General features: G+C 52.3%; 2 protein-coding genes across 5 annotated transcripts; one reads left to right on the top strand and one right to left on the bottom strand.

Moving 5' to 3' along the window:
* Window positions 1-1,802: 1,802 nt before the first annotated feature.
* Window positions 1,803-11,904, bottom strand: COQ4 (coenzyme Q4). 4 transcript variants are annotated; one of them, XM_059925736.1, is made up of 8 exons: window positions 11,821-11,904; window positions 11,513-11,706; window positions 11,278-11,409; window positions 10,111-10,207; window positions 9,482-9,584; window positions 3,873-4,002; window positions 3,174-3,267; window positions 2,379-2,645 (listed from the first exon to the last, which is right to left on the bottom strand). In XM_059925736.1, exons 2-8 carry the CDS (start codon window positions 11,580-11,582, stop codon window positions 2,474-2,476), a joined length of 798 nt encoding a protein of 265 aa, XP_059781719.1. In that variant the 5' UTR covers window positions 11,583-11,706; window positions 11,821-11,904; the 3' UTR covers window positions 2,379-2,473. The 4 variants fall into 4 exon arrangements, with proteins under 4 accessions (XP_059781721.1, XP_059781719.1, XP_059781720.1 ...); XM_059925737.1 differs by having other exon boundaries at window positions 11,816-11,876; XM_059925735.1 differs by having other exon boundaries at window positions 11,513-11,898.
* TRUB2 (TruB pseudouridine synthase family member 2) lies at window positions 11,518-21,850 on the top strand. The gene is made up of 8 exons (XM_059925734.1): window positions 11,518-12,152; window positions 12,639-12,770; window positions 14,584-14,658; window positions 15,731-15,792; window positions 16,913-16,994; window positions 19,494-19,566; window positions 20,087-20,223; window positions 21,476-21,850. Exons 1-8 carry the CDS (start codon window positions 12,044-12,046, stop codon window positions 21,799-21,801), a joined length of 996 nt encoding a protein of 331 aa, XP_059781717.1. The 5' UTR covers window positions 11,518-12,043; the 3' UTR covers window positions 21,802-21,850.
* The last annotated feature ends 213 nt before the right edge of the window (window positions 21,851-22,063 follow it).

Raw genomic sequence — 22,063 nt, 5'->3', positions numbered from 1 at the left:
CCACACCCTCCCTCTGCCGCTGGGAGCCCTGGACTGGGACGTGGTGGGCACAAGGAAGGCTGAGGCACCGGTGTGGCAGTGCTGGACAGGTCTTCCCTGACTCCAGCCCCAGCTCTGCGCCTACTGCCTCAGTAAAATACAAGTAATAGTACCACCTCCCTCCTTGGGTTGTTGGAAGTGTCCATGTGATAACGCATCTCAGTTGCCTAGGCACACGGTACAGCTATAAACTGAAGCCCTTATTATCCACAGGGAAACTGAGGCATAGGAAAACCAACCAGGCTGTGTGGCTTGTGTTCTAGTTATTCCAGACAACTCCTTGCCTATCTCTGGGTCTTAGCTGCCCTACCCACACAATGAGGAGCTGGCCTCCAAAACTTCTAAAGGCTCTGCCACCTTGGGAGTCTTTCTGGCTCTAAATCCCAAGACAGGGCAGCCTACTCTTCCAACGATACTCTTCACCCTGCCCATCCCCACTTCTTGGCTGTGACTCGAGGAAAATGCCTGGTTGCCAGTCCAAAGTGAACCTACAGCCTCACAGCTGCCTCCTCCCCCTGCAAACATGGCAAGAATAAAACTGCTCCCGGGGCTTCCCTGGTGGCGCAGTGGTTGAGAATCCACCTGCCAATGCAGGGGACACGGGTTCGAGCTCTGGCCCGGGAAGATCCCACATGCCGCAGAGCAACTACGCCCGTGCGCCACAACTACTGAGCCTGTGCTCTAGCGCCCGCGAGCCACAACTACTGAGCCCAAGTGCCACAACTACTGAAGCCTGCGCACCTAGAGCCTGTGCTCCGCAACAAGAGAAGCCACAACAATAAGAAGCCTGTGCACCGCAACAGAGTATCTCCCGCTCACCACAACTAGAGAAAGCCCGCGCGCGGCAACGAAGACCCAACGCAGCCAAAAACAAAAAAACAAAAAAAACAGCTCCTGCTTGGGCCCTTTCTTTGGGCATCACCTCACACCCCCCCACAGCAACCCTAGGATGTGGGTGCTGTTTCATCCCCCTTTTACTTATGATTAAACAGGTCCAGAGAGGTGAAGGGACTTGCCCTAAGTCCCTCTACTAGAAAGCGGAGGAGGAGTGGGGAATTTGAATCCCAGTCTGCCCGACCTCAGACCAGACAAGGGACAAGCAGCGGAAGCTCAGGCTGGAGGGGACGTCTGCCCTCAGTGCTCGAAGGCCCAAAGCTGCCAGAGTCATGGGCAGCACAGGGCAAAGGCAGGAGAAGCAGACTCTTACCTGATGGGAGCCTTTATTCAGACAGCAGAGACTCGCCTCCCGCCCTGCCTCCCTCTTCTCAGGCCTTGGGAATTGGGTACAGTCCTCCCTCCTGCGAAGACCCCCAGCCTGGCACCCAGAGAACCCTGGCTGGCAGGGAGGGGTCGGGAACAGGGGTTGTGGACCTGAGCCATCCCGGCACGAGCCTAGACAACTGATTCCTACGCACACGTGGTTCTGAAACCGTGCACCTCAGATTGGAACTTGAACCCACATGCTGGGACTCGAACCCGGCCAAAACCCAGATTGGGACTTGAACCCACGTGGCTGGGGCTCGAACCCGGCCAAAACCCAGATTGGGACTTGAACCCACGTGGCCGGGGCTCGAACCTGGCAAAAACCCAGATTGGGACTGGAACCTGGCCAAAACCCAGATTGGGACTTGAACCCACGCGGCTGGGACTCGAATCTGGCCAAAACCCCCAGTCTTCCAACTGAGATCACACACCTGGTTTCAGGACTTAATGAAGCTCAGGTTCTTGATGTTTCATTGCAGAAAGAATTCAGTGAGACAAAGTGATAGGTAAGAAGTGGATTTATTTAGAGAGAAACACACTCCACAGACAGAGTGGTGTGGGCATCTCAGAAGGTGAGAGAGGCACCAGGGTACGGGGGTTGTCAGTTTTTACAGGGGTGGGTAATTTCATAGGTAATGAGTGGAAGGGGTGTTCCAGCTATTTTTTGGGGGGGAAAGGGGCGGGGATTTCCAGGAATTGGGCCACAGCCCACTTTTTGATCGTTGTGGATCCTTGGAACTGTCATGGCGCCTGTGGGTGTGTCATTTAGCTTGCTGACGTGTTGCAGTGAGCATACGTATACTGAGGCTCAAGGACTAGTGGAAGTTGACGTGTCCGCCACCTTGGACCCATCTGGTTTTAATCAGTTTATGTCATGTCCTCGGGCTTTGTTGTTCTTTCAAAGGTTGTGCCCTGCCCCCTTCCCTCCTGTTTCAGTTCTCTTTGGGTAGCTCCTGGCTCCCTTAGGCGCTCCACCGCTGCCTGCTCCTTCCCGAGTTGGCCCTCAAAGCCACTGAGCAGTGGTTATGATAAATTATGATTAGTGATGTCCAAGGGTCAGTGTTCAAAGAAAAGGAACAAAGGTGATGGCAAAGGAGCGCTTCACCCCCAGGGGAAGCAGGGGTGGGGGGTGGGGAGCCAGGCCAGGCCCTCCGGCTCAGGGGCGCAGGGCCTAGGCTGGGCCCTGGACATGCATGGGGGGCTCTGTGATGCTCAGCTCCTGCCGTAGAGCCTTCAGGGGCTGCTCCCAGCGCCGCTCGTAGTACAGGTTGAGGACACACGGGGCTCTGCGCGCATTCTGAACTGCCCATGGGATCAGCTTTGAGACCAGCGCTTGCAGGCTCCTGTGGGGCAGCAGAGGAAAAAGAAGACAAAAGACATAAGGTCCTGAGTGCTGGGCACACCACGTTCCCTGCAGTGGATGTGCATTTTCTCAGTTAATCCTCACACAGACCCAGGAAGGAGGTAGTTACTATCCCCACTTTTCAGATGAGGAAACAGAAGCTCAGTGAGGTAAAGCCCTGTGCCCAAAGCCACACATTTTGAACATGCCAAAGCCCAGCTTTAAATCGAGGGCTACCTCACTCCAGAAACTAATGCCAGATTGCATCCCCCGGCCCCACCCAGCTCCCTGACTCTACTGTTCTCACCCGATACTGAGGCCTGGCCCAAAAGACCCTAGAGTCCTATGAAACGTCCAGGCTTCATTCATCGTCCTGGAGCCCCTGTGCCAGGCCAGTCTCACCTCTCTGCCCCATTCTTCCCATCCTGGATTCCTGAGAACCACTGGGGCTGCTCAGAAAGGCTGTAGGCTCTTCCTATTTCCTGGAGCCCTGAGCCTTCCCCTGACCCCTCACCACTTGAGAACTTACTGGGCACTGAGTTGGATCGGTCCGAAGAGTGCACTCAGGATGCACATGGGCAGGCCGGTCTGGACAGCCTCAAACCACTTCACCACGATCTCCCCTGGCAGGCAGGGTGGGGAATGGGGTAGGAGGTAAGCAGGGGCCAGGAGGAGAGGCCAGTGATGCTTAGGGCAGGACACAGTGAGGCGTCTGCTCCGCTCCGAATCTCTACTAGGGGTCAGCAGCGCCCAGTCCCAGCCTGTGCTGGGCCCTGGGGCACTTGGCTTGGGGCTGGGGAGAGGGTCCAAGAAAGAGCAGAAGGAAATAAGGGCTGGAAAGGAAGCTTGGGGTCAGAATGCAGAGGACTCCAAAAGCCAGGCTGCGGACTCCAAGCCTTAGGGAATTGCTGAGGGTTTCAGAGCGCAGGGAGCTAGCAACCGGAACAGGGCAGGGAGCCCTGGTGTTTGGACGCTGCTACGTCAGTGTAGGAGCCGTAAGAGGCAGTGGGGATGGAGGATAGGGGATGCACGGCACAGGTGCACCAAGATGTTCGGGTAAAGCAAAAAATGAGGCACTGGGCCAGCTGATTGGTGGGTGGCTGAGACAGGTGTGCCCTGCCCTGGCCCTGTAGACAGACTTGGGAGACAGGCTGGCCAGAGCGCCCTGCCCCACCCATGCCCCACTCCCACTCTGGATGCACGCAGCAGCCGGCTGGCTGGCACTCACCCAGGATGTTGGTGGGCATCCCCAGCAGGGTGTGGAGCATGTCGTGCACCTCCCGGTACCGCTGGATCACGTATGCTAGCTCCTCATCGTCCACGAATCGGGTGGGCGCTCTGGTGTCTGGGGAGACCCTCTGACAACCATGAACCTCCCCTAGACCCCTTCCTGATGGCTCCCAGGGTCCAATTTGCCAGCCTCTCCTTGACTCTCAACCATGCCCACCAAATTCAAACTCCACCAAAAATCCCTGGGGGCTTTGTTTCTGTGCATACCTGCTGACAGGGGAGTCCTCAGGCAAGGAATATGGTGGAGTGGTGCCCCCTTTGCCTACCCCAACTCACACATAATGTACACACCCTGTTGGAATCTATGGCAAAGAAACCCCTGGGGGTGGGGTGGGGGGAAGCAGGAGTTGTTTGTTTAATGAAATAGAGTTTCAGTTTTACAAGATGAAAAAGCTCTGGAGATTGGTTTCACAACAATGTGACTATACTTAACACTGCTGAACTGCCCATTTAGAGATGGTTAACACAGTAAATCTTATGTTATTATTTTTTTTAAAAACCACAATTAGGGGGCTTTCCTGGTGGCGCAGTGGTTGAGAATCTGCCTGCCAATGCAGGGGACACGGGTTCGAGCCCTGGTCTGGGAAGATCCCACATGCCGCGGAGCGACTAGTCCCGTGAGCCACAACTACTGAGCCTGTGCGTCTGGAGCCTGTGCTCCGCAACAAGAGAGGCCGCGACAGTGAGAGGCCCGCACACCGCGATGAAGAGTGGCCCCCGCTCGCCGCAACTGAAGAAAGCCCTCGCACAGAAATGAAGACCCAACACAGCCAAAAATAAAATAAAATAAATAAATAAATAAAAGATTACTAAAAAAAAAAAAACAAAAAAACCCACAAAACCACAATTAGAAATAAAATGGGGGGAAGAAAACAAGAAGCACCCAAGGCCCCGAATTCGTCAGATGAACTGCTCCCAGCCTAGCGTGCTCTTTCCCTCCACCCTCATCTTCACCTTGACAATTCCTACCTATCTTATGGTCTCTTGTAGCAACCCGTACCTTTTTGTGGCATTCAACATGATTGTATCGTGATGTTTAGTGCATGTGATTGTTAATGTCTCTTGTCTAGACCCGCACTGTCCAGTACAGCAGCCAATCATGGCAGCCACTGAGCCTTGAAATGTGACAAGTTCCAATTGAGATGTGCTGTACATGTAAAACGCACACTGGATTTCGAAGACGGTATGAAGAGAATAATGTGAAATCTCAATAATTTAAAAATATTGATTACATGTTGAAATGACATTTTAGTATACTGGATTAAACGGAATATCTTATTGAAATTAATTCTACCTGTTTCTATTTGCTTTTATTTATCTGCTAGCAGCAGATTCTAAATTACCTCTGGGGCTTACGCACTATTGCTATGAAGAGTGTTGCAGCAGGCTGTCAGCAGCACAGGACTGGGGCTCACTGTTCTATCTCCAGGGCCTGGATGAATAAACATCCCTTAAATGCAGGAGTAAAAGGCCAGCCCCAGGCACTTTTCTGACCTCAGGTAGGGATGGCAACTGTCCTCCTTTACCCACCCTCTCTGAGTCCTCGGCAGCACCCATGCACAGTAGGGACACCCTGGTCTTCCTAGTGCCAAAGCATGGCCTCAGCCTGTCCAGAGGCCAAGGGATTTGATGCCTTTATTGCTTGGGGCTGCTGGCCCTGTGCCATGGTCTGTGTCTGTGACTTCATTGGGTCCCAGGTCCTAATTTCTTCTACAGAGTTCTAGCTGCTGTGTGAAGCTGAAGGTGGTCAGTGACGGCCTACATTTATTGAGTACCTACTATGTGCCGGCACTGTATGAAGTCCTTTACACATATTGTCTGTCATTCTGCATCCTCGAGACCACCTGGGCGCAGATACTGTTATGAGCCTCAGATACAGATAAGAAAAATGAGGCTCAGCGATAGAAAGTAGCTTGCCCAAGATCACACAGCTGACTAATCAAGCGGCTGAGTCAGGATTCGAAACAAAGCCTGCTGGATTCCAAAGCCAGTCGCCTTAACATCCATTATTAATCAGCCATATAAGTGCCTTGGAAGATAAACATAAGGTTTCCTTACCTCAGATAAGGAGTCTGAGGCTCAGATTTGCTCAAATGATTTGCCCAGGGCTTTAAAGCTGGGAAGAAAGGCAGACTTCTAACTCAAGCTACTCCAGAGCCCATGCCCGCAATCTTGATGCCACAAGGACAACCACCCACGCCCCACCCCCCCCTTCCAGAGTCAGCCTCAGGGAGGGCGGCCTCACCTTGAACTTTGATCTAAACCTCTGCTGGGACAAAGGTGTTCTTTTACGGTGTGTGGGCTGCTGGTTTCCAGGTTCCAGAAGTGTCACAGTCTCTAAGGCTGTTACCACAACTAAGGCTGTGGCTGAGCAAGGCGCCCAGGGAGGCCTTGGCAGTCCCATCCCCTCCACAATAGGACAAAAGGCTCTAGGGGAACTTCAGAAGATTCTCCATTCCTGGGTGGCCCCTGGAGCAGGTCACCCTGGTGGGTTTCCCACTGATGAAATAAACTTGCATCTCGGTGAACTCTCCGGGTGATGGTATAAAATGGGGCAGAGGCAAGTGTTAGGAGAGTATGGGAAACAGATTATTTTCTCAGGGACAATAATCTCCTAAAGCAGGGGTTCTCAACTGTCCACCAGGGGACATCTGCAATGTCTGAAGACATTTATGGCTGTCACAACTTAGTAGGGCGAATGCTACCGGCATCTAGTGTGTAGAGGCCAGGGATGCTGCTAAACAGCCTACAGTGCACAGGGCAGCCCCACAGCAAAGAATCATCCAGCCCCAAAGTCAACAACGCCAAGGCTGAGAAACCCAGTTCTAGAGCAACCTTTGCTCACTCCTTCACCTCCTCCAGCCTGGCTGGCTCCTGCAGCTGGACTGGATAGCCACTTGACAGAGGTGCTTGGACGGGAAGTATATGTGTTGGGGCAGGGAGGGGAAGGGACAGGGAAGGTGCCCTGCTGTACCTTTGGGTCCTTCTATAAATCAGATCATGTTACTACCCTGCTCGAAACCTCGATGGCTTCCTATTGCGTCTATTACAAAATACAGACTCTGTCTCTAAGCAGATAGGGTAGGGGATCCCTGGAGAAAAAGAACCTGGCATGGCATTCTTGACATTAGAGAAGCCATTTTGACCTAAGCCATTTTGTGACCTAAGCCTAGACACAGTGCTTGCCCTTCAACAGGTCTCAGTAATTAATGATCTTCAAGGAATAAAGGAATGCAGGAACAGAGGAAAAGCAGTCAAGAAGCAATAGCTCAGGGACTTCCTTGGTGGTACAGTGGTTAAGAATCCGCCTGCCAATGGAGGGGACACGGGTTCGAGCCCTGGTCCGGGAAGATCCCACATGCCGTGGAGCAACTAAGCCTGTGCTTCACAACTACTGAGCCTGTGCTCTAGAGCCCGTGAGCCACAACTACTGAAGCCCGTGCGCCTAGAGGCCGTGCTCCACAGCAAGAGAAGCCACCGCGATGAGAAGCCCGTGCACCGCAATGAAGAGCAGCCCTCGCTCGCCCGCTGCAACTAGAGAAAGCCCGTGTGCAGCAAGGAAGACCCAATGCAGCCAAAAATAAATAAATAAATAATAAAATAAAAATAAAAGTGAAAAAAAAAAAAACCAATAGTCCTCCTCAAAGAATATACATAACAATCTGAGGTGTATCTTTAAGCTTTTCTATAGGAACTAAGGCCCACATCCAGGTGGAAGATGGTAGCTACATGCTAAGATCCCAGACTAGTCAGTACCTAAGAAATGATGACGTTGACCTTTTCTGACCCTCTTGACTTCAATCAACTAAGACTTGGACTCCGTTGACCTCTGCCCCAATTCTATGCTGAATTCTCCTCTGCTCAAGCCCCTTTATGAACACGCATATACCCTTAGCTTAAAACTTCCCCAATTTTGCTGTTAACAAACACTGCTTTGGGAAAGATCCCTGGTGTTCGCCTTACTTGCTGCAAGGAATAAATCCTTCCTTCTCCCCATCTTTGGCTTGATTGTTTCTTTTGGCTCAATGCCCACCAAGAGGTGAACGCAGTTTTCGGGTAACACTTCCCATGGCAGGCAGGGTCTGGCTGGGCCAGGCTGACCTCCCAGCCCATTGCCTGCCTCCCCCCAACTCACTCCTCTAAGGCCATACTGGCCACATTGGTCAGTTTTCCTTTTCCTAACCACACAGAGCCTTGCACTTGCCAGTTCCTCTGCTCGGAATGTGCTTCCGCATCTCTCCTCAGAACTGGCTCCTCCCCATCTTCCACGTCTCCCCAGCAGGGCCTCCCATGACCACCCTGTTAGAAGTGGCCACCTGCCACCCTGACTCCGCCCCGTCCTCTATCATGTTGACTGCTGTCCTCACAGCACCACCTGCTAGAGCAGAAGCCCCACAAGGGCAGGCTCTTTGCTGGTTTAATTCATTGTATCCCAATTGCTGAGGACAGTGTCTGGTATGTTCTAAGTACTAAATAAATACTTTGCCTGAATTTTTATATGAAAATTTTCTTCTTTTACTGCTTTATAGTCTACCTCCCCAACTAGAATATTAGCTCCATGAGGGCAGGACCTTGTCTGTCTAGTTTGCCACTGTATCCCCAGCACCTGGAACAATGGATGGCACATGACCGATTCTGAATAAATGAATGAGTCCCTTGGTAGATGGGACTCTGCCCCCCAGTCCCTGTCCTCTCTGCCTGGGGTTGGAGAGTGCCACACTTGTCACACCCAGAGAAGACACTGTCTCTAGAACAGGGGGACACAATGCGACAGTTAAGAACATAATCTGGGTTTGAATACTGCCTCCGTTAATACTGGCTTGTGAAATCAGCAAGTTGCTTAAGTGCTCTGGGCCTCAGTTTCCTCATCTATGAAAAGGAGATAAGGACTTCCCTGGTGGCGCAGTGGTTAAGAATCCGCCTGCCAATGCAGGGGACATGGGTTCGAGCCCTGGTCTGGGAAGATCCCACATGCCGCAGAGCAACTAAGCCTGTGCGCCACAACTACTGAAGCCTGCGCGCCACAACTACTGAAGCCCGTGCGCCACAACTACTGAAGCCCGTGCGCCTGGAGCCCATGCTCCACAACAAGAGAAGCCACCGCAATGAGAAGCCCATGCACCTCAATGGAGAGCAGCCCCCACTCGCAGCAACTAGAGAAAGCCTGCGTGCAGCAACGAAGACCCAATGCAGCCAAAAAATATAAATAAATAAGTAAATTTATAAAAAAAATAAATAAAAATAAAAGGAGATAATAATAGAACATACTTGGCAGGGTTGTTGGGAGGATTCAGTGAGATCATGTATGAGCCTGGCACCTGGCATGCAGTAAGAGGTTAATAAGTGCTGGCCAGTGTAATTGCTCGCAGCGACGTTCCCGGCCCATCTGCCTGCCCCACAGAGAATGACAAAGCCTTGGCGCAAGAGACTGCAAGGCACTCCTGCCCATGCTGGCAGCTCAGGCTCCTCCTTCCTCAGGACATTACTCCTGTGCCATTTCTCTGCCCTTCCTGGTGACTACCAAATGCACAGAAGCTGGAAACTCACATTCACATCCAGGAAACGGAGATACTCGCGTCCAAGAGAGCCCTCAGGCAGACTCCGGAGCTTGCCCAGGTCAAGAGTGGACAGCGAGATCCGAGGACGCTCCCTGTGAGGCAGAAGGCAGGACTCAGGTATTGGGAGGGCACCAGCAAAGGCAGGTGAAAGGTCCAACTAGATCAAGGGTGTGAGAGGTGAAGGGGAAGAGAGCAGCAATGGGGCCACAAGTCCTAATGGAGCACTTACTACTGGCCAGGCCAGTGGCAGGGACTGAGGAGAATACCACAAGCTAAGGCTATGGTTCCTGCCTTAGGTAAACGGGCCTCAGATGTGATCAGGGTATTCACAAAGGGCACTGAAGGGGTGGGGGTTATAGGCAGCATATGTTATGGGACCTTAGTGAAGGCACAAGAGACCTGTTGCTGGAACTGGGCTGAGGCCACCATATTGCACTACCCAGGGGTCATCACAGTGTCTATGTGAATGGCACCCACGGAGTTGGGCAGTGCCCAGCCTGTGCAACCATCCATGGCCAAGGTATCAAGAAGAGCTCTCTAGAGGAACACAACGTGATTCCAGAGAGATCAGAATCCCTAAAGAATGCCCTCAATCCCCCATGCAAAGCTGGGACCTACTGCAGGATCTGGGCACCCTCTGGATCCCTCCTCATCTGGTCCCTGAGGACCTTCAGGGTACGGCATCCTGTGGTCTCCCCCAGAACTGCAACCATGTCTGAAAGGAAAGAAATGGGGACAAATGGAGAATATGATCTTAGGTAAGTTACCTGACCTGATCTGAGCCTTAATTTCCTACGTGATAAAACAGAATATCTACCTCTTAGTTATGAAGATTCAAGTTAAACACTTAGTGAATCACCTGGCACACAGTAAAAGCTCAATATATCTATAGTTACTACTATGGTTGTTAGTTTAATGGGGTGAGATGGCTCTGGTTAGCACAGTGCTCTAAAGAGTTCATAAATCACTTCCACATCTATCATCACGACAGAATACCATGTCTCCATGGATGGGTATAGGCTTTGGTATCAGAGAGTGCTGGGTTTGAGGGCTGGTGTGATCACTATCTAGGTGATCGTGTGCAAACTGCTTCACATTTCCAACCCTCAATGTCCTAATTTGTGAAGCGCAGGTGCTACCTTTCATATAGGGTTAATGGAAAAAATCAATAACAACACATATAAAACAGCACAGTGAGTAAGCAAAACAAGGGCTCAGTGAGCAGTTAGCATTATCGTTTTTACTAGAAGGAGTAACAGTACTTTCCAGACTTAAGAATCCTGGAGGAGATGAGAAAAACACTGTAGGATCCCAGAACGTTCTATTAAAACATCCAGCAAACATTTATTGAGCATTTATTATGTGACATGCACTACCCAAAATGATAATGGGATGTTATAATTTGATGGGCCCTCATAAATCATCTAATCCAGAGGTTCTCAGTGTGGCTGGATGACAGAATCTCCCGGGAAGCAGTTTAAAAAGGCAGAAGCTCAGATTCCACGCCCCTTCCTCCCTCCCCTCCCCTCCCCTCCCCACTGCCGGCAGATTCGAATTGAGTAAGTTTAGGGTGGGACCCAGGCATCTGCATTTTTATGAATGTTGCGGTGATTATGAGGTGCAGCCAGGGGTGGGTACCCTGGCCCAGTCTAGTCTCCAGTTACCCAAAGCAAACGGAGGCTTTGACAGTGTCCGGGACCTCCCCGGTCTTTCAAGGCAAGGCAAGGCAAGGGCGCGCCCAGACCCCAAGCCGCCCCAAGAAAGCGCCGGCGCGGGCTGCCTTACCGTGGCGATACGGGTCATAGAGCGCCATTCCAGCAGAGCCCGCGGCCAGCAGCGCCTTCTGCAGCGGGGAGGTGGGGATGTGTTCGGGGTAGAGCAGGCCGGCGCCATGGCTCGTGGCTCGAAAGGGCACATCTGCGGGGAAAGAAAACAGCCGCGGTGAAAGGAGCGGGGGTGGGGTGGGGGGGGACGGCGGCGTGGCGGGTCCCCAGCACTCCTTCCCGGCCCCGCCACTTGCCTGCAGCGGGCCTGGGACGGCTTCGGAACGCGCGGAGGGGGCGCAGGACCCCGCGCAGCAGTGTCGCCATGGCAGCGGGCACTGGAGGACTTCCCAGGGAGGATGGGCGGAGCAAGGCCGACTCCTCAAGCTTCTCTGGCGACGACGTGCAAGAGAAGTCACAAGGACTCGATCCCTACTGCGCTGAGTAGGACCTTTTATGGGGGAAAGATAGCACGGACAGGGAAGGTCTGTAAGTATGAGGAAACCCAGGCAACCTGTTTACCACCTACTTCCACAGATATAAAATTCTCCCCGTTTCACCTAACCCCAAAAAGTGTCTCCAAGTAAGCTCCGCTAGCTTTGCGGGTTCAGCTCCGGACCCTACTCCCTTCTCGGAAGCACGTTTTCCCCGAGGACAATAAGACACGAACCTCTTCCGGCTGTGAAACATGGCGGCGCCCATTGGAAGGACCACATTTGGGAGCGGGACCGTAAGGCACTTCCGTCCGGGTTCAGCTCTTCCGCGAGCCCGGGACGCGGGCTTTAGGCATGGGGTTAACCGGCCTGGCGCGGCTGCATGGGCTCTTCGCCGCCTACAAGCCCCCGGGGCTAAAGTGGAAGCATCTGCGCGATACCGTGGAGCTGCAGCTTTTGAAAGGTGAGTGCCTCGAGCGAGACCCACGATCCCGCTCCCATTTTCCCGGGAGGCCATCTCCGCTTCTGATCCTTGCTGCAAAATAAAGTCATGTGACCTAGTCGTCTGGGCAGAGGGGTTTCCTAATCGACTGTTCTATACACTCCTCGCCTTCCCCTGTGTTCAAATGGGTAAACAGACTCAGTATTGTCCGTTGTCATAAGTAGTTAGTAAGTAGTAAAGTCAGGATTTGAACCCAAGTCTGTTTCTTAACTTCTGCTTTCAGAAGCAGAGTACTCTAAAACCTCTAAAACCCCTTGGACAGAAGCAGTCAGTGAGTTTACAGTATAACAACAATAACAAGTATGATGTGTTGAGGACCTACTCTGTACTAGGCGCTGTGTGGGCCTTCATCTGTCTTCTACATCTCCATATTTACCTGTCCCTCCACCCCCCACCCCCGGTGTTCAGACAGAATCGACAAGATGTTCTTTACTTGTGTGTGCTCAGGTCTCAATGCTGGGAAGCGTCCTGCCTCTGAACATCGTGTTCGCTTCCTGCTGGGCCCCGTGGAAGGCAGTGAAGAGAAGGAGCTGACCCTCACAGCCACCAGTGTGCCCACCTTCATCGACCATCCGCTGGGTAAAGCACATTCAGGAAGGGGCCTGGGTGTCACTTCCCAGGAAATCCCTGCCCAGTGTCAGTGTCCTAGCCAGAGCTCAGACTCCTTCTGTCCCAAACCAGTGTAGGGCCACAGTGGGGATGAAGTATTGGACCAAGGATTGGCAAAATTTCCTGGAAAGGGCCAGATAGTCAATATTTTAGGCTTTTCAGGCTCACCTCTGCCATTGTAGTGCGGAAGCAGCAGCTGTAGACGGTATGTAGAGCAATGAGCCTGACTGTGTTCCAATAAAACTTTACTGGTGGATGCTGATATTTGAATTTCATATAATTTCATATGTCATGAAAATTATCCTCTTGATTTTTTTGAACCATTGAAAATGTAAAAACCATTTTAATTTGTGGGCCATAAAAAAAAAAAAAACAGGCTTGAGGATTTGACTTGTGGACTATAGTTTGTTGACCTCTTTATTATTCTGGGACTCCAGGTAGGAATTGAGACCCTCAGGTAGAAGTCATAAGGAGGGAGTTTTGGGCTCCTGTGAAAGAGTGATCTTTTTTTTTTTTAATTTATTTTATTGAAGTACAGTTGATTTACAGTGTTGTGTTAATTTTTGCTGTACAGCAAAGTGATTCAGTTATACATATATGTACCTTCTTTTTCATATTTTTTTGCATTATGGTTTATCACAGGATATTGAATATAGTTCCCTGTGCTATACGGTAGAACCTTGTTGTTTACCCATTCTGTATATAATAGCTTGCATCTGCTAATCCCGAGCTCCCAATGCATCCCTCCCCCACTCCCCCTCACCCTCAGCAACCACAAGTCTGTTCTCTATGTCTGTGAAGAGTGACTTTCTATAGTCAACAAAGCTGCCCAACAGTGAAACTAGTTCTGACAATGAGCCCCTGTCATTAGACATGATTAAAGCATGTGTTGGGGAGGCTCTATAGGAGGGCTAAGGAGCTTGACCAGGAACCTCTAAAACCCCTTGGAGAGAAGTAATCAGTGAGTTTACCGTATAACAACAATAACAAGTCTGATGTGTTGAGGACCTACTCTGTACGGGGTACTGTGTTAAGCTTTTCCCAAATACTACCCCACTGAATCCTGTGAGGTGGGTCCTAGTTCCATTTCACAAATGAGGAAACTGATGCTCAGTGTTGACTAATGTTAAGTCCTGTAGCCTGGATTCAGTAGGCTCTTAACCACCCCATACTGGTCTCCGAGGTTCCTCTTGATCTACGGAAGTGTAAAAGCCTCTAACTCATTGCTGCATTCATTCTTTTTTTCTTTTTTTCCAGCTTTCTTGAGGTATAGCTGATATACAAAAAAATTGTACATACTTAATGTATACTAATTTGATGGGTCATTCATTCTTTTGGGAAATGGGTTATTTCCCGAGCAGTCAGTGAGTTCTGGGCTCTGGGGGCAGAACTGTGAACACACAGACCCAGGCCCTGCCTTAAGGAGCTCACAGCCTCCGTTTTCTCCCTGGGAGAGTGGCCAGGACTCTCCTTCTACAGGAGCTGGATAGGGAACCCCCCAGTCCTGATTCCAGTGTTCTGCCCAGTCCACTCAAAGCATCTCATGGGGGGAATGGTGATGGATGGACTTCACAGGCCTCCTGGGTTGCCCTTTCTCTGGGCCCAGGAAACTGAAGAAGTGGTTTTGGGCCCCAAATTCCATGGTGAGGAAGCCTGAAAGTCCAGCCTGATGCTGGTTTGGGCTCCATGAGGCTCCATTCTAGGAATGAGGTCACCATGCAGCCCAAAGCCATCCTGGAGGCTGGATTCTTTGAGGAAAAGGACCTCGTTTGTTTCTTTCCAGTATGTGGACCAGCATTCACCAGCCTGAAGATTGGCATCGGGCACCGACTGGATGCCCAGGCGTCTGGGGTGCTTGGTAGGTGGTGTGGTGAGCCTGGGGTGCAATGATAGAGGCTTGGGAGAGGATCGGGGAGCTACCAGGAGCCCAGCCCATTTCTAACCTGACAGCCATTTCCCACTACTGCCTTGCTCCCCTGATTCCTGTCAAGTCTGATCCTCTGGAGAGGTGACTGGTGGGAAGGGGGAAGTCGTGATCGCCCACGTTTATCAAGTGATTCCTGCCTGTGACGTGTGGTTTGAAACTCTTTGTGCACATGCATTCACCATAATAACCTTATTCAGTAGATACCGTATGATTTTAGGAAGAAAGCAAGGCTCCAGGAGCATAGATAACTCATCCTGGGTCATGTGGCTAGTGAATGTCCCTGGACCAGAGAGGGAAAACCGTCATCGCTTGCATGGGGTAGCCAAGTGTGTGACCCTGGCCCCACTGGCTGGGCTCTGGATGTCGCTGGAGCTGGACACACAAAGCCCTGAGTCATGAGCCATCTGTGTCCCCAGGGTCAGGCGGTGGCCACGTCCTCCATACACAACAGTCACAGCAACTTGTCTTGCTTCCTGGGACACAGGCAGGCGGATGTGATCTCATGCCCCCCTCCCTCCAGGAGTGAATGGGTGGTCATTCTTTCCTTCAGCCAGAGGGAGACACAGACGGGGGGAAAGGCAGGGAGTGGCCACAATGCCCCCATTTATTTGCCGGCTTCTTCCTTCGTGTGCATTGCCTCGATCATCACAACACCCACAGGGATCAGACAGTATTTTTATCCCCATTTTACTGATGGGGAGCCTGAGACCCAAGGAGGTTAAAGGACATGCTTAGAGCCACCCCAGGGAGCTTGCTAAGGATCCCTAGGCCCCCTCCCCAACACGAGTCAGAGTCAGTATATATGGGTGGGTCCCGGAAATCTGCATTTTCATATATGCACAGAGGAGCTCACTTGTTCCCTATAGAAGAAGCTCTTCTTGCCCCCTTGCTGGCTTCCACAGCCTTGGAAGTGGGAATATTCTGCTGGAGGGGGTGAGGGTTGGAGGACCCAGGGGAACAGGAAGGGGGAGCCAGGTGTGAGATCAGGCTGGGTGCCTTTCAGTGCTCGGCGTGGGACGTGGACGAAGTCTCCTCACCGACATGTACAACGCTCACCTCACCAAGGTACGGGGGCTGGGGACGGCCTGCTTATCCCTTGGCCCTTTCCCTGGGGGTCCCTGGTACGATTCTGAAGCAGAGATGATTCCATGGGGAATACCCAGGCCATCAGCAAGCATTTTTTTTCGGGTCATGTACCAAGGGAGACTGTAACATCATAATGACAGCTGGCATTATCGCATGCTGGCTACTCTGTGCTGAGCACTGTATGCGGACTCCCTTGTGGATGCCTTACAGCGTCGCTGTAAAATGGGATCTATTGTTAACCCATTTTACAGATGAGAGAATGAGGCTCAGGAGACGACGCTTGCTCGGGGTCACACCGACTTTAAGGGGCAGAGCTGGGATTTGAACCTGGTTTTGTCTGACACCATCTTGGTGTCAGGAAGCTTGCATCCATGCTGGGCTGTGGGGTCTGGCATCACGATCATGTGCAGAGACGCCACATTAGAAGGCCCTTCTTTTTAGTGGTTAAGAGCACAGATTCTGCAGCCAAGTTTTCGCTTCAAAACTCAGATTGTACCACTCTGCCAGTTCTGTCTCCTTGGGTGGATTACCTAACATCTGTGTGCCTCCGTTTCCTCATCTTTGAAATGGGAGTGGTCGTAGTACCGCCTCTGTACGGTTGCTTTGAATGTTTAATCAGTGACCATATGTAATGTGCTCAGCACAGCCCCTGGCATGTGGTGGATGGTCAGTCGATGTCACTGTTGTCGTCCTCTATCATCGTCATTGCTGTTATTTGACGCAGAGGCAGATAGCTGCACAGATCGTATTTGGAGGGGAGAGAGAAGCTGACAGAGCATCCTGGGAGGGGCCTGGCATTCTGAGTTGTCAGGTTGGGCAGAAGTGGAGAGGTGTGGAGGCCCAGGGTGGTTGCAGGGTGGCTCGGGGCACCCCTTGCAGGCTGCTGATGCTTGCTGTCATAGGAGAGGAAGTCGGGTGTCCTTCCCCAGGGGCAGCTGAGCAGGGGCTGAGCACCTGACCTCCCTGAGGGGAGACCTGAGGGCCCCCCAGCCTCAGTCTAGCACCTCGGGGGCCTGAGCTGCTGGGCCACACCTCCCTCCTTGGCATGGCGGCTTAGAGCCGAGAGGCTGATCATACCTCCCCCTCCCTGTCCTCGCAGGATTACACAGTACACGGCCTCCTGGGCAAAGCCACAGACGACTTCTGTGAGGACGGGCGGCTGGTGGAGAAGACGACGTATGGTGAGAGCCCATGGGAGCCCAGGGCGGGCGGGAGGGGCGGTCGCGGCTGCCTCTTCATTTGCTTCCTTTGATTCCTCACCCTGACGTGGGCCGTGAGGGCCCCCGCTCAGTTATTCTCAGACACACCAAGCCGGGGCTGGCTGTTGACATGGACTGTGATTCTGACTTCCAGGAATGCCCTGTGCTCCCCTGTGCTCTGCTTAAATGGTTTCAATGTACTGTCAGAAAAGTAATCAACTAATGATTAGTGATTATTTAATATCTGTCTCCCCACCAGAATGTCAACCATGAGAGCAGGAACTATGTAGTTCCACTCCTGTGGTCACACACAACACAGCGCCTGGGACATGGGAGGTGCTGTATTGATGGATGGATGGATGGATGGATGGGTAGATGGGTGGGTGAATGGATGGATGGATGGGTGGGTGGGTGGGTGCATGGGTGGGTGGATGGATGGCTTATTCTTCATTTCTCACTCTCCCCATGTTCTGAGACGTCCTATATGATCTGTTGCATTTGCTTATTTGACGTTTTTTGAGCACCAACCACGTGCCAGGCACTAGGGGCGGGGGTCAGGGGCATATGATGAATCAGATGGGGTCCCCAATCTTAGGCCTCACAGTCTAGCAGGGAGAGCAGACACACACCTCTGCATCTCCTGGAGAAGATTAAAAACGTGGCAAAGCAGTGCTGTCTATATATTTGTACTTGTATGTGTGTGTCAACATCCAAAAAATGTCTAAAGACAACTACCAAGTTGACACTTCTGAGAGGGAGGAAGCCAGAATTTGGAGGAGGGGAGATGTTTGTTGGTGTTGATCTAAATTTTTTTTTTTTTTAAAGAAGAGGAGCAAGTGTTATTTTTTATTATTATTATTAATTAATTAATTATTATTATTATTTTTTATGGCTGTGTTGGGTCTTCGTTTCTGTGCAAGGGCTTTCTCTAGTTGTGGCGAGCGGGGGCCACTCTTCATCGCGGTGCGCGGGCCTCTCACTATCGCGGCCTCTCTTGTTGCGGAGCACAGGCTCCAGACGCGCAGGCTCAGTAGTTGTGGCTCACGGGCCTAGTTGCTCCGCAGCATGTGGGATCCTCCCAGACCAGGGCTCGAACCCGTGTCCCCTGCATTGGCAGGCAGATTCTCAACCACTGCGCCACCAGGGAAGCCCCCTAAATTTTTTGAAGAAGATTCTTGTATCAATTATATAATTAAAAATAGGACTTCCCTGGTTGTGCAGTGGTTAAGAATCCGCCTGCTAATGCAGGGGACACGGGTTCAAGCCCTGGTTGGCGGGGCCTGGGTCCCCCAAAAATAATAATAATAATAACGTAAACACTAAAGAAAACTAAGTGCTGGGAAAGAGACCCAGGTGCAGAGTGGCAGGAGCCAGAAGGAAGAAGCCACGTGCTCCAAGAGGGGCTTCCTGGAGCAGGCGGCATTTGAGCTGGGCTATAAATGAGTGGGGAGGAGGCTGCAGCAGGCGCCTCCAGATAAGACAACAGCATGCATGAGACCAGACAGAAGGGATAAGAGGCCCAGGCCCTTCCCAGCTGGCCAGGCCTTAGTCACCACACCTGCTCCCAGAGCTCTGGCCTGTGGAGTCAGAAGTTGGTGGCTGCCCCAGCTGGCCTGCAGGCTCGGCCTCCCTGCAGTCCGTGGGCATCCCCAGGCTTTGCTGCTGCCTGCTCCACAGTCACTTGGTTGGACCAGCAGGCAGAGCCACTCCCACTTCTTGCCACCCATTTCTGCATTTGGACAGATGGCACCCTCCCTCCTGGTGTCCCTGGCCTGAAAAACCCCAGACTGGGGCTCAGGGGACCTGGCTTACAGTATGGGGCAAGGGGCTTCCCTGGTGGTGCAGTGCTTGAGAATCCTCCTGCCAATGCAGGGGACACGGGTTCGATCCTTGGTCCGGGAAGATCCCACATGCCGCAGAGCAACTAAGCCCGTGCGCCACAACTACTGAGCCTGTGCTCTAGAGCCTGTGAGCCACAACTACTGAAGCCCGCGCACCTAGAGCCTGTGCCCTGCAGCAAGAGAAGCCACCGCAATGAGAAGCCTGCACGCTGCAACAAAGAGTAGCCCCCACTCACTGCAACTAGAGAAAGCCTGCATGCAGCAACGAAGACCCAACACAGCCAAAAATAAATAAATAAAATAAATAAATTTATATATTAAAAAAAAAGAATATGGGGCAAATCACATTACATCTTTGGAGCCTCATTTCCAGAAGAAAGTGTTCTTAACTTGGGGTGTGTGAGCCCCTTGAAAATGTCCTCAAAATGTTGAGTTCATGTGTATCTTTCTGAGAAGCGGGTCCAGAGCTTTCATAAGATTCTCAAAGGACTCTCAACCCCCTAAATGGGAACCCTGGGACCAGAGGATGCTCTGGGACCCCATCTAGGTTCCAAGGACAGGGCTGGTCTACGGGAAGGGAATTTGCCAGTTTGCCTCCTCAGTGGGCACCTGTGTGCTGACCATCCCCTGGCTTTTCCAGACCACGTGACCAGAGAGAAGCTGGAGCGAATCCTGGCCCTGATCCAAGGTTCCCATCAGAAGGCTCTGGTGATGTAAGTGAGGCCCAACCCACACCTCCCTGAAAGGGGACCTCAAGGAAGTGCTGGAAGGGCAAGAAGTTGCCCACAGGGCTCCCTGTAGGCTCCGCCCACTCTGGGGCAAATTCCAAAACCAGACACAAGCACCCATTCCTTTCACAGCCTGCAGAAGTGTTTCTTTGTGCTGGGTCTTGGGCCAGCCCTTGGGGAGACCAAGGGGAACAAGAGATCCCAGCTGGCCTCCTAGGGAGGATATGAGCTAAGGGAGAGGAGAGCTAGGGGTCCCGCACCATCGCGGCACAGAACCAGGGGGCGGAAGTGGTCAACACAGGTATGACCGTTGAAGCCAGGGAGAGTGTGAGAGGGGGTCAGAGCCTGCAGTTAGGGATTGGAGGGGACAGAAGAAGGCTGCTGCAAAGGTGGCTAGAGGGGCAGGGAAGGTGGAAAGCGAATGAAGAGCTTCAGGAAAGGCATGAATAGGGCAGGGCCAGGGGTAGGCAGTCGGCTGCCCACTCTGGGCCCTCCTGATCCCCAGGTACTCCAACGTTGACCTACAGACCCAGGAGGCCTATGAGATGGCCGTGAGTGGCGTGATGCGGCCCACGAACAAGTCCCCGATGCTGATAACTGGCATCCGATGCCTCCAGTTTGCGCCTCCAGAGTTCCTCTTAGGTAAGTTGCTCCAGGAAGTTGGGGGCAGTGCCACGGGGCTCCTGGGTTTGGGGAGTCACTGTGGAAGGCCCTTGCAGAGGCCAGCACGTGTGAGCCCTAAGCTCTGCTGGCCAAGGCACCGGGGGCCGACTTCCTTCCTAGCCTAAGGCTGGACTTGGCTGATCACACAACACACAGAACAACTGCTCTCCTATCTCCTGCCAAGTCCCCCTTTGAAGCCAGACCTTAACAAGCAGAGATTATATTTAGTGGCTCGTTTCCAGAGCCGGCCAGTGTTTCAAGTCATCGTGTGGCATCAGACACCACTCTCCCCTCCTGGATCCCACCCAACTCAGCAACCCCACCACCACTTCTTTGTTTGTTTATCGTATTAACGAGGGCTCCTTGCTCCTTTTCTTTTTTTTTTAACAGCTTTATTGCAGTATAATTGCTTTACAATGGTGTGTTAGTTTCTGCTTTATAACAAAGTGAATCAGCTGTACATATACATATATCCCCGTATCTCCTCCCTCTTGTCTCCCTCCCACCCTCCCTATCCCACCCCTCTAGGTGGTCACAGAGCACTGAGCTGATCTCCCTGTGCTATCTTGCTCCCTTTCTTGAGTGCTGACCAAGACTCTCGCAATGCTAAGTGCCTTAGAGAAATTATCTCTTAGATTCCTCACAACCACTCATTTTACAGATGAGCAAACCAAACCTTAGAGCAGCACTTTGCGAACTTTAACTCGCCCACAATCACCTGGGTGGGGTTCTTCTTCTTCTTTATTTTTCCCCCTGGCCATGCCACATGGCTTGCGAGATCTTAGTTCCCTTACCAGGGATTGACCCCAGGCCCCGGCAGTAAAAGCGCTGAGTCCTAACCGGTGGACCGCCAGAGAATTCCCAACCTGGGATTCTTCTTAAAAGGCAAATTCTAGGAATTCCCTGGTGGTCCAGTGGTTAGGACTTGGTGCTTTCACTGCAGGGGGCCACGGGTTCAATCCCTGGTTGGGGAATTAAGATCCCACAAGCTGCGAGACCAAAAAAAGGCAAATTATGACTCAGCTGGTCTGGGTGGGGCCTGAGATTCTGCATGTCTAACAAACTTTCAGGACCGACCCTGGGCTACACTTTGAAGAACAAAGCCCTAGAGAAGTCAGGTGTCTTGCTAAGGTTATTACACAGCCAGGAGGTCTCAAGGGGTGTGGATCTAGATCAGCGGACACCAGAGGCCATGCTTCTGACCACCGCCTCTGTTGTGTGTCCCTCGCAGAGGTGCAGTGCATGCATGAGACGCAGAAGCAGCTGCGAAGGCTGGTGCACGAAATCGGCCTGGAACTGAAGAGCACTGCTGTCTGCACCCAGGTGCGGCGTACACGCGATGGTTTCTTCACCCTGGACGATGCCCTCCTAAGGACCCAGTGGGACCTACCCAGCATCCAGGATGCCATCCAGTCCGCAGCACCCCGAGTGGCAGCAGAGCTGGAGAAGAACTTGAGGCTGGGGCTGGGCACCCAGCAGCCCTCCAGTCCAGGCTGGCCCTGGGACTCCGAGGGGCCAAGCTCTGCCTTGGGGCTGGAGAGCCATGCGGGGCATTGAAAGGCCAGGCAGCTGGTGGAGCAGTGGGTGTATAAAGATAAGAATTGTTCATGAGCCAGAACTGATGACTGTGCAGAACGTGGGGGGGCGGGGGGCGGGGGGCGGGAGCTTTTTAACACGTGACAGAAAACCCTGAAGCTTTAAGAGAAAAGATCAACAGGGACTTCCCTGGTGGTCCAGTGGTTAGGACTTGGTGCTTTCGCTGCCAGGGCCCCGGGTTCAATCCCTGGTCAGGGAGCTAAGATCCTGCAAGCTGCATGGC

Source organism: Balaenoptera ricei, chromosome 6 (assembly GCF_028023285.1).
Source record: "Balaenoptera ricei isolate mBalRic1 chromosome 6, mBalRic1.hap2, whole genome shotgun sequence".
Lineage (NCBI taxonomy): Eukaryota > Metazoa > Chordata > Mammalia > Artiodactyla > Balaenopteridae > Balaenoptera > Balaenoptera ricei.
This window is presented reverse-complemented; position numbering and strand designations above follow the sequence as displayed.